This window comes from Anolis carolinensis, chromosome 1 (assembly GCF_035594765.1).
Source record: "Anolis carolinensis isolate JA03-04 chromosome 1, rAnoCar3.1.pri, whole genome shotgun sequence".
Taxonomy (NCBI): domain Eukaryota; kingdom Metazoa; phylum Chordata; class Lepidosauria; order Squamata; family Dactyloidae; genus Anolis; species Anolis carolinensis.
The window spans coordinates 349,068,167-349,083,326 of NC_085841.1; the positions used below are offsets into that span (position 1 = coordinate 349,068,167).

The window sequence follows — 15,160 nt, forward strand, 5'->3', positions numbered from 1 at the left end:
CTTAGGTCTACAGTTCTGCTCATATTTGGAATTAATGAGTAATTTTGAATACTGCAAGTCTTTCATAGAGTTGGAAGAGACCATAAGGGCCATCCAGTCCATCCTCTTACAATGAAGGAACACACAATCAAAGTACGTCCGGCAAAAGGCCATCCAACCTTTGATTTAAAATCTCCAGACAAGGAGATTCCACCAACTTAAGGAAATCTTGGCAAGAATAATGTTTTGTCTTATATGATGTGAACTATGGAAACTGAATTAAGATGGGTCTTTGTCAGGTAGTCAGCTGTTATTTGAACCAGTTTTAACCAAGCTAACATAGGTACCTAGCACGTTTTAATGTACACAGGATCTTATCTTGAAAAATCGTTACAATCTCACCCTTTGTTCTGTTTTTCCAGGGACTCTGCACCTCCACTTTGGTATTGGAAGAGCCATGTTCAATTGTGCAGCTGGATTATAGTCAGAAAGTACTGCTGGTCTCCACTTTACAACGAAGTCTACTTTTTTATACTGAAGAAAAGTCTGTCAAGCAAGTTGGAGCCCAACCCAGAAAAAAGTAACTCTTAAATTTTGTTCCAAGCAGCTGTAAATGGAGATGGGTTTGAATGGCTTCTTGAGAGCCTTACAGCTTTTCTTAAAATGTTTTATAAGAAATGTTTCATCTCCAAAACTAGTAGTAAAAGAAGCATAATAGATAATTTCATGTATTGTTCCTGTAACTTCAGTTCATTACCATAAAATATACAATATGGATGTTGAGGGCTAGTATGTTAATCTCGTAAACTGCCCTTTTATTGTCTATACAATTAGCAGTCCTAACTACAGTGAGGCATTTGATTAAATGAAGTTTATTGAAACGTTAACGTGATTCAATGAGTATTTTCTATTTGGGGTTGGCAGTTGAATGTAGGTCCTTAAAAATTGGATTATTATTGTCAGTCAACTCCAACCTGGAGTTTTAGAATCAATATTTTTCACCCACAAATATAATTGTGTCGTTTGACTATTCTTTTTTTAAAATTGTAGTACTGGCAAATTTGGAGCATGCTTTATACCTGGTCTATGTAAACGAAGTGACCTAACATTATTTGCTGGAAGACCAGGGATTCGTCTTTGGAAATCGGATGTCCATGGGACTGTTCAGGCTACATTCATTTTGAAAGATGTATTTGCTGCTGGGATGAAGCCTTTTGAATTATATCCTCGAGTGGAACCCTTAAACAAGAATAGCTATAATTTCCCAGAGAGGCAAATTGGACTCATTTCCTGCTTTTTCCAGGAAGGGTGGGTGTTGAGCTGGAATGAATATAGCATCTATTTATTGGACACAGTAAACCAGGTGAGTAATGCCAACAGACATTTGATTCTTTGCACTTAAAGACCATCCCATTAAAATGTCTTTCTGTAATCGTTACATACTTGTGATCCAAAACAGCGCTTCTACAGCTACCTGATGTAGCAGAACAACTATTAATTTCTCAATGTGACAGAGACTGGTGCCAAATTTCTGCCATGTTATTACGATATTTTTATAATTTGCTGGAAATTCATCACAGTCTGGCAGTCACTGACTCATGCACCGGCACTGGTCCATGTTTTGCCACTGAGTAGTTCTGATCTGAAGAATATATTTAGATCAATCTGTTCTGTGACAAGATTTTGGCATTGCAACATTCTATTTTTGCGACTTGATGTTAACATATGCGGCTAGTATTGTGGCCGAAATTGGCCTTCTTGTATTGCCAGTTTGGCACTTCAGACTTCCACCAGTAGCCATGCCTCCTTCTTTGTTAACACAATTTTTAGATAGTTTCCAAGATTTTCTCCGCAGTTCTAAAAGCTTTAAATGCCTATCCTGCAGCTTAGTCATTGGAACTAGAGTTTAAAGGTCAAATATAGTGGTATGTGGTTTTCATTAGTTGTTTTTTAATTTTAATGTTGAGATGGTTCTAACGTGTTAGTTTTAATGCATTTGTTTAATTTATTGTATGTATGTTATTAGGCATCAAATGGTTGCCTTTTTGTAAGGCCGCTCTGAGTCACCTGCAGGGTAAGAAAAGCAGGATATAAATATGGTAAATAAATATATTCAGTCTCTCTCTTTCCTGTGCCTACAAGGGAATGCAGACCATGAGAACCAAGACAGTGAAGTCAGTATCCCAAATCTTTAACTCCTGACTCATATATTTCTATTATCTGATTTCAAGTCTGACTCTGATACCTTCATAAATGGCAAATATAAATACTAATAATAAACTTACTGTAGTGAAATGATAGCACAAAGCATTTTATCACTACCACGTGAGTCATCAGGTACTTAGATTGATAGAACATCAACATATTTAATTCATTTGGGGTAAAATGTAAGTATAAAATGATACTTTGTATATTGCTATAGTAAGTTTTTATCTTGAAATTGGAGTTGGTCATTTTTACCAACTCCAGCCAAAATTGCTCCTGTCTCTGACTTCGCAGCCCTACTGAGGACTCATCTGAGATTCAGATCACATCATAGGCTGAAAGAGGCTCCCTATTCTTGGTCTAGTAGCTGCTTCTGAACAGGAGTGTTATGCTGTACTTTTTGTCTGACCTTGTGGTGATATGAGGCTCCAAGACTATATCAGTTAGCTGTGAAAAATGTACCAAGATCAACACTTGTTTCTCAGTGTCCTAGTTTCACGCCTAAGGCATGATACCATGCATGAAAGGTTTACTTTTCTCAAATTGGGTGCATGTCTCACCATGCTCCAAAATGCAGCGATATCCTTCTTCTTTCTCTTCTTACTACTTGTTAATGTATGCTATTTTGGGACTTGGAAGTGTCTGAGAATGTTGTCTGAAATTGCATTTCTCATGCCGAGTAGAGTGAATTATTATCGCAAGAGAGCTAAATTCTAAAACATTTTATAACGCGTTTCATGCTCTTAGGGAAGATTTACATAAATTGTACATTAATTCTTCAGCAGTTCAGCCATGACATTTTGCTACATTGCTTGACAAAAATACAATAAGAAGTCTGACATGTTATTTGCATTCTAAATTACTTCTTGGCACATTCGCAACTTACCTTTAACTTTTTTTGTTTTCATAGACAATGATTGGCAGTTTGGAAGGGTCTGGCGATATTGTGTCCGTGTCCTGCACTGAAAATGAGATTTTTCTTTTAAAGGGAGACAGAGATATCATTAGAATCTCAAGCAGACCTGAAGGGCTTATGTCAACAGGTTTGTATATATTAGTATGCTGAGTGTGTACCATATGTAAAGTACCCAATGTGTGAGTGAATGTCTATTCTTGGAATAGATGCAGTTTGACCTTGACTTTGTCACCCATGTGGTGAGACGTTCACCATTTAGCACACAGGTCCCCATTGACTGCTGCTTCTTGCGTGTGTGGAATTTGATGAGGCTGACAAAAGAGTATCCAACGTTTTGTGTTATATCAGTCTCTTGGCAAACAAGTTGTAATTCTCAGTGAATTTTAAGATGTGGGTAGTGACTTGATTCTGAAGTTTCACTCCATATAGGTGAAATGGAGCAAATTTTCTTAGTAGAACTTTGAAAAATTACTCTTTGGACTACAATTCCCAGATTTCTCTAACCATCATGGCTACTAGTTCAGTTTAAAATTCAGAACTACGCTGCCCCAAATTATCTGTCATTCAAACAATGACTTGAATAATTTGTGACTTGGATTTTACACACACAAAATTGTTCTCTTGTTGCCTTGGGACACCTAGTAAACAGAGCTCAGAAAGTTACATTTTACACTCAATTTCTCAGATATTTTCCCTCCAAATCACCATGGGAATCCTGGAGGAGTGACTCTTGAGAGTTTTAAAACCAAACAGGTAACTTTACCAGGTGCTATTAACTACTACTCACCCTGTTGCATTTCCCTAAAACAATTTCTTGAAATTGGGAGGATTCTCTGGAGTGTCATGCAGTATAGTGGATTTCTGAGATCTTCTTTGCATGGGTGGCAATGCTTGTGATGAACAATGAAAATAGTAGATGAAGTCCCATTGTTGCATACATGTACCTCTAGGTTAGCAGCCATTATTCCACACCACTGCAGCAAATATCATGGCTTAATTATTAGTTATGTGAAATGTATTTATTTTGGGAGGGGGTTGGTTGATCTTCCAACTAGTGCCAATTCATTTCATTGAGCAATTTAATGTTCCAGTTTACTATAAGAGGATTTTTTTCTCTCTCCACCTATTCTATGTCCCCATTGATAATTTTGCAGAATCCTCTCTTGGTGTTTCCATGTCTGACACTGTGAACAGTTTATTTCTTCCTCAGTTTTACCATTTTAAACTTTGCATTTCAGACCTCAGGTCAAAGGTGATGAGCCCACCATCAGATTTGAGCCCCAAGTTACAGAGTCCACACTTGGTCATTGAATCGATGCCATCCAAGCCTTCTCCAGAAACAAACCAAATACTGAGTAGCTCCTCTTTACCCCAAACACCTGGTGACAAAAATGGCTCCATAGGTAAAGCTGACCCGGATGGAGTGCTAGTAATAGAGAAACTGCGCTCGCAGAGCTTTGATGAACTAGGGGATTTGAGCACCAACCCAAGAAGAAGGGGCTATTCAGTAGCAAGTGGATCAAGAAGTAGGAGCAGCTCTATGAACAGCAGTTCCAGTTTCTTGACTGGTGAGGATCAAACCTCAGAAGTACAGAGGGAAGGGCAACTTTCTTCTCAGCGCTTCAGCTTGATTAGTTCTGAAGACTTCAACCAGGAACTGATTGTAAAAGCAATCAAAGTGAAAAAGAAGAAGAGAAGGCCAGGTAATCAGTGAGTTAATCAGGTGTTATCATTCTGCGTTGAACCTTTTGGTTTAGAGCCTCACAAAAATTTCAATTCCAGATGTTTCTTGTTAATGTTTGTGTTTTAGAAATGATATACATGTAATATTAAGAACAAGAATGAAGGACTTTGGTTTTGTTTGGAGAGTTTGTTCACACAGATATCTGCTTTCCTTCCTTGGGTCTTGGTATTTACTTGCATTCAAGCAATGTTAATCCTATTTACATCAGTAGAGCTGGATTAAAACAATAGCAAACAAATCTAACTTAATTCATTAGTGAAAGCTTTCACTGATTGGATCTTGTGGATTACCATCTTTTGGATTACCTATTTGGGATATACGTACAGTTATGTTTTCCTTACATCTGTGGGGGAGCTGTGGAAGTTGATAATCCCTCCTCCCACTTCAGCATCCAAAGCACCCAGCCCTTACTGGACAGTCTTTGAAGGTCTTCCCCATAGCCATTTCATGCAAAAAGTGGGCAGGATCTGAGGGCCCTTAGCAGATCTCAACATTACTGTAATTATTTTATTCCTGGCTACAGGGAGATAGCCAAAAGCTTCTTTGATACTTCCTCTCCTCTCTGTGAGACATGGGACGGCTGTGCTGAAGAGTTTCAGAGGCTGTCTGGAAAGTCTGTGGGCTTATCGTAATGTAGATCTGTGCGTTGAACTTCTGTGCTATGCTGATCCATGCTGAACTGCAGCCTTAAATAGCTGCCTGTGACCTTTGGTACATAGGGCCACTGTGATACTTGTGACTTATTCAGTGAATCTGATACCTATTTACAGTAGAAAAGTTCCTTCTGACCCAAAAGATGAAAGACTGTGACCTGCAACGCAGAATCAAATCTTTTGAAAAGATGATGACAGAAACTTTTCTATAGTACTGTAGAGCCTTCTTCAGCTGTTTGGTGTGAAGTACCATAGGAGTTTATAGAGTTTATTTATAGAGTTTATTTCCAAAAGTACCAAATCAATCTGAACAAATTTTACAGGAATTGGCAAAAAAAACCCATGTGTTGAGGATACGCATTCTTTGGCTATAAAATGCAATTTTCCAAGCCCTGTACTGAAGTAATTTGATACATTTGATTGTTATGATCTATACATAATATTCTACTCTTAGCCAAAAATGTGCTGGAGCTATATCTAATTTTTCATTCTTTTTTGGATTTGGTACCTTTGGGAACAAACTCCACATTTTTGACTACAGCTGTTTCTTTGTTGGAAACTCAATGTGAAGTAGCATTGGTCAACAGATTACCACTTTGAGTAGGGCTGCTTTAGAGTATACAAAGTCCATCACATCTATCATCATCTTGTAAGCTTTACAATAGTCTTGTAAGAAAGGCCAAGGTTGCTGTCTCCATATTGTGGATATGGAAAATTGAGGCTTTTTATATCCCCCTTTGTGAAACTGTAGTAGAAAAGAGTTTCAAATAAGAGGGCTTCCTTGTTTGTAGGTCAACCCTTTAACTGCCTCTTAGCTAATATAATGTTCCAGCCAGTGTAGCTGAGAGTATTGTTGCTCATTGGTAGAACACATGTATTCGTGTTAAGAGCTCCACTTTGACTGCCTGTAATTTCTTGATAAAAAGATTTCAAGCCTCAAATCTGAAGGTCTGTTTCTGTAGCCTTGGAGAAAGTAGTCTATATGATTGCCTCCATTTTATGGGAGCACTTCAGTCTGCAAATAATGTATTTGTTTCATAGCCAGCACACAGAATTGATAAGATGACATGGACTCTTATATTGGGACACCTTGGATTGATGTAACTGTGCCTGCTTGTCCCTCTTATATGAGATCCTTTTTAGCTTATGGATCTTGTGATTATGAACAAGACTGTTTGAAACAGAGACAGCTACCATCTGTTTACTTGATCCTTATCGCTCCTGACTAATTCAATCTGCTAAAGTAGAAGTAATGGCTATGGGTGAGGGAAATTAATGTTTCTTTATAGAAAGGGGTTGTTCTACTTCAAAGAGGTTAGCCGTGACCTTTATTAAAGAAAACTATGTTCAGCCGAACAATATTTATAAATTATGAGCCATGTATCATGCTTTGTTGATCTAAATAGTGGGGGTACTATAACTCCGGCACATCTGAACAATTTATTATCTAGACTTGTTGAAATCCAGTGTTTGAATGGAATATGTATGTGGGTCTGATTTGCTTACCTTGATGAATGACCTATGCTGGGAACTGGACTGAGCACATGTGATTTTCTTGCTTCTTGGCAGTGGGTTGGACTGGATGGCCCACAAGGTCTCTTCCAATTCTATGACTCTGTGATCTCCTGTACCTCCTAGTAGGTTCTCCTGTACCTCCTAGTAGATTTCAGTATTATAAAACATACTAGCTGGACAGCCTTGCTGGATAGGTTATTGAGGATCAGAATCACAATGGAGTGATTCTGATCCTTTCTCCCAGCTGTCCCAACAAAGCTGTATTCTGGAATGACTGTTGAACCACCATATCCTTTGTCATATAATCCACAGGGTTGTATTTTGTCGCCCACATTCAACATCTGTATCGGGGATTAGCAAAAGCTGGTCCGTGACCTGTGTGTCTTTTTGTGGCCTGTGACAACCCTCTCCTGAAAAGAGCCTGCAGAGTCCTATCGGACAGACATCCAAGAAAGGGCTTGGATTTTTCTCTGTGCTTCCAGATTGCACATTTAGAACTGTGACCCATTTCCATTCTCAGTGATTTTAGGAAAGACATGAAGATTCCTCTCTTCAAGCTAACCCTTTAAATTGTTTTAATGTTTATTTAATGTTTATTAATTATTTATATCAATGGTTTAATGGTTTATCCTCTCTAAATACTTTTATAGACTGGACAAAATTGAAGGATGAAATTATTTCTTGATTTTACTTGGACCTAGAACTGTATTCTTTCAATTGACAAACTGCATTTTTCTGTCCCCAACTTCTCTCACCCTTCTCCTACTATTTCCCAACTATGTACAAATGTAGCAAATGGAGCCAAGAGACATCCCAGCTCTCTGGAAAGCACACCATGCTATGAGGATCAAGGCTTCAGTGATAGCTCTTCATTTCTAAATGCAGATTCATTCTCCATTAACTCTAGCCTCATGGGCAGCATCACAGACCGTTTAAGTGTGAGTTCTGTGGACCAGGAAAGTATATTTAGTTCTGAATCACAAAACGTGTTGCGGGAAGAAAATGGCTCTGAAACATTCAGTGTTCTTCAGTCTCCACAGTCTATGGCTGCTCTTTCACCTGAGGACAATGGTGCGGTTCAATTGCTGAAACTTTCTAACAATGAAAGTGCATTAGGCACATTGTCTACTATGGACTTCTCAACCTCTGATCCCTCCTTGCTTCTGCCTGAAGATAAACTAGGTTCTGAGGACACTGAATGTAGTTGGACATTCCCTCAATCTGAACAAACCAAAGCCATTGTAGAGCTGCCATGTCAAGATGAAGCACATGCTCTTTTCCCATGTAACATGGAGAGCACTTCAGATAAATCAGGAGATTTAGTTTCTTTGGAAAACACAAGCTCTGAGAAAGGGATGCCTGCAAATGTGCATGCAGCCTCTAATGCCGAGAATGGGCTACTTGGTTACACTGTAGCGATACACAACAACTCAGAGCAGAAGCAACAACAGCCTCTGGAGGACACCATCCCCCCTGTTCTTTCTAAAAAAGAAGTATGTCCTCAAGAGAATGTGTTTTGGGGGGAATTTCAAGCAATGCCCAACACCCACACTGCCCGCAAATGGATCAGTGACACTTGTGATGTTAGAGCTGAGAAATCTGCATCGAGTGATGAAGAGGACATCTATGGGCATGGCTTGTCTTACTCCTCTTCAGAGGCGAGTGTGGCAGAAATTGGGGCCTGTCTTCCTCTGCAGGACAAGATCCGAACACACATGGAAGAAGGAGTGCTTTTAAAATCAGACCAGGTATTTACAGTTGCAACATCTGTCAGAGGGTCTCCAACATGTACTTGCAACAAGATTACCCTATATAATCATGATTAAGTCAAGCAATTTTAATCAAATCAACCCTAAAAACTGGGTCAGCTTGTCCACATGTCAGTGTTAGTACTGTACCTTACCTCTTATCAAAAAAGGGAATTGCCCTCTTCTCTCTGTAAAGAAGGCAAAAGGCAAGAGCATTAGTCTGCCCTGGGAAAATCCAACAGAAGCACCAATCCCCTTAAGTCTTTCAGCTGTGTCATCACCTCTGCCCTTTATGAATGCCTGGGTTGGGAAATGGTGGTGGCAGCCAGGGGCAGCTGGCCCCCTGAAGCAGCATTGGAGCATCTCCCTCTCCATGGAGTGACCCTCAAATAATTACGGGTCATATCAAAATCCCTAATTTTGGCCTGAAAATCTGCCCTCAATGTATACATGGAGTCAACCTATACATTAGTATATATGGTAGCCTTTTTACCTTTCAAGAAGCAAATTCTGCTATTTCGCCTTTGCAAACCCATACCTATGACACACTCATACTGTCCCCAAATATTTTCGATAAAAGGTTATTGTATGTTTTCCAGGCTGTATGGCCATGTTCTAGAAGTATTCTCTCCTGACATTTCGCCCACATCTATGGCAGGCATCCTCAGAGGTTGTGAGGTATGGAGAAACTCAGCAAGGAAGGTTTATATATATCTGTGGGAGGTCCAGGGTGAGGGAAGAACTCTTGTCAGTTGGAGGCCAGCGTGAATGTTGCAGTTAATCACCCTAATTTGCATTATCTATATTCATCTACTGGCTCCTTTCTGCCTAGGAGCATCCTTTGTTAGCTGCCCCTAGTTCCCATGTCTCAGAGTGTTGCTTCTTATTTACTGTTCTGATTTTTGAGTTTTTTAATACTGGTAACCAGATTTTGTTCATTTCATGGTTTCCTCCTTTCTGTTGAAGTTGTCCACATGCTTGTGAATTTCAATGGCTTCTCTGTGTAGTCTGACATGATAGTTGTTGGAGTGGTCAAGCATTAGGGTGATTAACTGCAACATTCACGCTGGCCTCCAACTGACAAGAGTTCTTCCCTCACCCTGGACTTCCCACAGATATATATAAACCTTCCTTGCTGAGTTTCTCCATACCTCACAACCTCTGAGGATGCCTGTCATAGATGTGGGTGAAACGTCAGGGGAGAATACTTCTAGAACATGGCCATACAGCCCGGAAAACATACAACAACCCTGTGATCCCGGCCATGAAAGCCTTCGACAACACATTTTCTATAAACTTCAGAAGTAGCGTTTGGAGGAGGGCTTCAGAAGAAGTAGGAGGCAAGTTAGCCTCTGTGCACAAATAGGATTCAGGTTGGGGTGTTGTGTGATTGCTCTTTCCCTGGTTGAATCCATTTTTAATTAAATCTTTTTGCTAAGAGACTACAAAGAGTCAATAAAGTTGTTTGTACATGAACTAAGCATGTGCCTTCTGCTAAATAAAAATAGACATGGTTCACACTTGGGATAGGTCACCAAGAGTAAGTCACTAGGATTTGGTTACTTTTGTAGCCTTTAGGACACTTCCCACTCCAAAACTGTTTGGGGGGAAAAGTCGCAAAAAGTTACAATTCCTGTAAGCCTTAAGAAGTGATGATTCTCTTTTAAAACAAAACGTATGCTATGCATCTTGATACATCCCCAAAGGGGGAAGTGCAAATCATAAATGGATTTCTGATCCTTTCCAGTTTTATTTTGGAGAGGTGATGTGGATCCATAAGGAAATTACCTCCTGGACATTGAGTACTTAACGCCACAGTAATAAAAATATTTGGGTTGCTGTGAGTTTTCCAGGCAAATAAAATATTTGTTCTGTGACTTGCAATGTTTGTACCCATGAAGATACCTCACCCTGTTCTAACTCTCCAGTCTTTAGTTTGCAGAAAGCTGGATGGGCTATGCAGGCCCTGGCTACGGGATCTTGAGCCTGGTTGTCTCTGATAAATACATTTGGTGCCTGGATTACAAAGGTGGCCTCTACTGCAGTGCTTTACCTAGCGCTGGTCTGCGCTGGCAGAGATTTGAAGACAATGTCCAGCAGGTGGCAGTCTCGCCTTCAGGTTGGTTTAGGACAGCATTTTTTTTTGTGGTTGGCTAGGAAACTTGTGAAAAAACTCAAATGCTTTTCTTTGCTTGGGTTAAATTCTGTCTTCATTATTGATATACGGTATACAGAGGCCATTATTAGAGCAAATAATATCAGTGCCTGCTGTAATATGAGCACTTTACAAAACATGGAAGCGCAAATGGATACAGTGTTGTCTAATATGGATGTTTGGTGCTCAAAATGAAGTACTGTAGATGCAGGATATACTTTACTGCATAAGTAGACAAATGAAAATAAGGTAGGTTGAATATACAGTACAACCCTTGTATCCGCAGGGGATCTATTCAGGATTTTGTAAGGGTATGTGAAACTTCTGGTAATAGTGAACTCTGCTGAATGAATTACTTCTGGCTGAAGTGTAACATAGAGTTGCATTGGAGGACCTAGGAAATGCTTAGAGAAGACACTTCTAGACATTGCTAAGACAGACAGCATGATCTATGGTCCACCTCTGGCAAAAGCATTCAACAAAATTGGCTAGAGCAGAGTTTCTAAAACTGCTCCTCCAGCTGCTTTGAACTTCAGCTCCCACAATTCCTAACAGCTGATAAACTGGCTGGAATTTCTCGGGTTTGAAGTCCAAAACATCTGGAGTAGCACAGTTTGAGAAACACAGGACTAGAGGACCGAGAAAATGCTTAAGGAGGACATATTTTGTAAAATGTGAGTAAAACACTGGGTACTGGTTCTGCAGATATGGGAGTCTTATCGAAGTTTCAGGTTGCCTTTTTGTAGAAACAAATTTCCTGGACTGGAGTGCTTCAGGCTGCAGATGGGGCAGTTAGGTGGCATCTGAATGTCTCTGACGCATTTAGTATAGGAAGATGTTTAATTTCTCCTTTTATGATAGTATAAATGTGGCTTCATATCTTTCACTTAAACTGCATCTAATTTCTACAAATACCCCTTATATAAGCTAGTATAAACTTGAAATTTTATATCACAAATTTAAACATGCAAAGGCAAGTCACAATCAGTCACTTTGCAAATATATTTTGCCATACAGCCTTGGGTGGTTCACATTTCACACTTGAGTATAATAACCACAGAAAATGGCACAAGAGTTGTTGCAATGGGTGACTTATTCAGCCAAAGTATTTGTACCTTACTGTCCAGCTCAAAACTCCCAGAATAGTTTTCAAAGCTTTGTAGTTGAAAAAGCCCTCACATTCAGGCAGGTTTATAGTATAAAGAGCACTACATGAATGGAAGGGGGATTTGGAGGAACACACATTTTGTAGGACCTTTCTTGTGCTTATTTAATATGTTTTTTGTTGCAGTTAATAGTTGTGTGAAAAGGAGTTTTGAGCAACAAAATAGGTCCTTTGGAAGTGCTTTATTACCCAGCTTTGCTGGAAAGTGAGAATTTTGGAAGATTTTTTTGAGTTGGTATTTTATAGTTCCCGTCTCCTTTTGTTTCTCCTGAACCAGTCTTTTTACTATTCTTTTGAACAACATGCCTATCCTTCCTCTGCAAAGACAGAAATGTGAGGAGGTTGTCAAACATTAGTACTAACTGCAGTGAATGAGCAAAAGTGAAGTACATATGTGAAAAGATAGATAAGTTATTTATCTTGAAATAAGTGTCACTCATCATATTAATGTAAGGTTTGTTCCTTAGGAGCTCTTCTCTGGAAGATTGAACAAAAAACCAGCAAAGCTTTTGCCTGTGGAAAAGTAACAATAAAAGGCAAACGTCACTGGTATGAAGCTTTGCCTCAAACTGCATTTGTATCTTTGAGCGATGATACTGCCTGGATTATTCGAACAAATGGTGATCTGTATCTGCAGACAGGTACTGAAATGAGTTGATAGTCTTCTGGTGTGGTATGTGTGTTGATTTCCTTTTCATACTGTAATCTGCACACTTTGAGGGTTTCTCTGTGAGAAGGCACAAGAAAAGCAGTTACTTCAATGGAAATTTTGACCCCTTCATCATCTTTCTCCCATGTTGTGGTATGTACTTTCAGTTACATGGAAGTTGAATACTAATCTGCTTCCTCTGACATTTGCTCTTATGCAATTTGTTATGGATGGCAAAATACTTTGTATGATGATTCAACAGTCTTTTCTCTGTGGCCCCTTTCTTTCTCTATCATATGTATTTATTGATTTAATTAATTTATATCTTGCTTTCTCCTCATATGGGACTCAAAGTGGCATATGTTATATGCTAAAAGAATATAGTTAAAGCAATCTGAAATGCAGATTGCAGAATTCCCTCCCGTGCAAAATCAAATCAGCTCCCTCCCTCCTGACCTTCAGAAAGAAATAAAAACATGGCTGTGGGACCAAGCCTTTGGACAGTAAATTCAGTGCAATAAGTGGATACAGAATAAATGCAATTATTTATTTATTATTATTTATTTACAGTATTTATATTCCGCCCTTCTCACCCCGAAGGGGACTCAGGGCGGATCACATTGCACGCATATAAGGCAAACATTCAATGCCATAACATAGAACAGAGACAGAGACAGAGACAGACGCAGGCACATGCTGGCCTCGAACTCATGACCTCTTGGTCAGAGTGATTTGTTGCAGCTGTCTGCTAACCAGCCTGCGCCACAGCCCGGAATGGCTCCTGGACTATGATTTTGGATTGTGTGGTTTTTAACCATTGGTTTTAATGTTTAGATGTTTTTAACTTTGTGTATTTTAATGTATATGTTTATTTTATTTTATGCATATTTATGCAGCATTGAATTGTTGCCTACTTGTAAGCCGCTGTGAGTCCCCCTCCGGGTGAGAGAGGGCGGGGTATAAATATAGTAAATAAATAAATTTTTAAAACATTAAGCAACAGTTCAGAACAGTTTAAAATGTATTTGAATATTTATTTATTTACTTAGTTAATTTCTTTGGCTCATGAGGGGAAAGGATTGGACAGCTTCCACAGAGCTAAAGCCATTTCTGTAATTGAGGGATTAATGAGACCAAATAGGTGTTGGCTGGGGGGAAATGCTGGAAGCTTAGTAGAATTTTAATGGATAATTTTGATAAATGGCTGAAACAGATATAAATTGGCAGGAGTAGCATGAGCTGTTGGTGTGAAATAAGGTTTTACTGAACATGTGATGAACTATAGTGGAGAGAAGAATAGCCTTAATCTAGATCTAGAGTGTAACACGTTGGGATCTACTGGATGTATATGTTACCTGAGTGGTCTGGAGCCATCTCTAGAGAGAAAGCCAGAATCATGGTTATGAACAAAGAGCTGAACAAAAGAAGTAGACACAAGCAAGAATGGCTAAAGGGAGGGAAGGGGATTACATAATTTGCCACTACAAGTGTGTGAAGTCATTTAGATCTCAGGCTCCACTATAAGAAGAATGCAGTCATTCCAGGAAACACATTTTAAATTACATACATGACCAGAATTATAGATTATACATCATGCCATTTACTTTATTAATGAGCAGTTGCAGATATCCCCTTCATCTTGTAGTACTTTGTTACTGGACTAGAGTCAGAGAATCCTAGGAGGTGGGAGCAACAAGAAAACAAGCAGTTTAACTAGCTGTATTGTAGTCATCATAGAGCATAAAGAATCACTGATGATGGGATGTCAAGAGTCATTATATGGAGAGGGGAGGGGGCCAGGGCTGGTTCAAAAGGCCACAGAGGGCTTCTTCTGCTATTTTCCTGCTCAGCCATTCCAAAAGGCCCGAAACAATGCTGCAGTGGAAAAAGTAGAGGCACTCAGTACACATTTTAGATTCTCCTGTGACATATTGAGTTCTTGCCTTTTCCTATTCTACTTAGAGAAGGTAATGGTTTCGTGTGTGTGTGTGTGTTGAGATACATTATTTATATTGACCTTAAATGGGCCAGATTTTTGGGTCAATGTTTGGACTAAAAGGTCTAGTCTTAAACATGAGTATATACTGTATGTTTGTAAATGAACCTTAAAAGAAAGCATTTCAATAATAAGAAAAAAGTGATGCAAATAATTACTGCTCTGTATTTTCCTTGAAGGTCTGAGCGTGGATCGTCCCTGTGCCAGGGCAGTAAAGGTGGACTGTCCGTATCCACTATCGCAAGTGGCAGCCAGGAATAATGTTGTCTGGGCATTGACCGAGCAACGGGCACTTCTGTTCCGTGAAGGTGTGAGCGGCTTCTGCCCTGAAGGAGAGCAATGGAAATGTGATATTATCAGGTAAGCAGTGTTTGATCAATAGGGATGTTCTGTAATAGTTCCTCATGGTTTTGCAATAGTTGGGTTTTTCATCAT

The 15,160-nt window shown here is 39.3% G+C and overlaps 1 protein-coding gene across 2 annotated transcripts in view; it reads left to right on the plus strand.

Moving 5' to 3' along the window:
• Nucleotides 1–15,160, plus strand: part of tecpr2 (tectonin beta-propeller repeat containing 2) — a 58,503-nt gene that overhangs the window by 13,037 nt on the left and 30,306 nt on the right. For both annotated transcript variants that reach the window (XM_062968491.1, XM_062968492.1), the window contains exons 5-12: nucleotides 402–559; nucleotides 1,030–1,342; nucleotides 3,095–3,227; nucleotides 4,339–4,803; nucleotides 7,805–8,760; nucleotides 10,696–10,879; nucleotides 12,548–12,721; nucleotides 14,905–15,085. In XM_062968491.1, coding sequence (XP_062824561.1) covers nucleotides 402–559; nucleotides 1,030–1,342; nucleotides 3,095–3,227; nucleotides 4,339–4,803; nucleotides 7,805–8,760; nucleotides 10,696–10,879; nucleotides 12,548–12,721; nucleotides 14,905–15,085 — 2,564 coding nt within the window. The remainder of the gene's footprint in view (nucleotides 1–401; nucleotides 560–1,029; nucleotides 1,343–3,094; nucleotides 3,228–4,338; nucleotides 4,804–7,804; nucleotides 8,761–10,695; nucleotides 10,880–12,547; nucleotides 12,722–14,904; nucleotides 15,086–15,160) is intronic.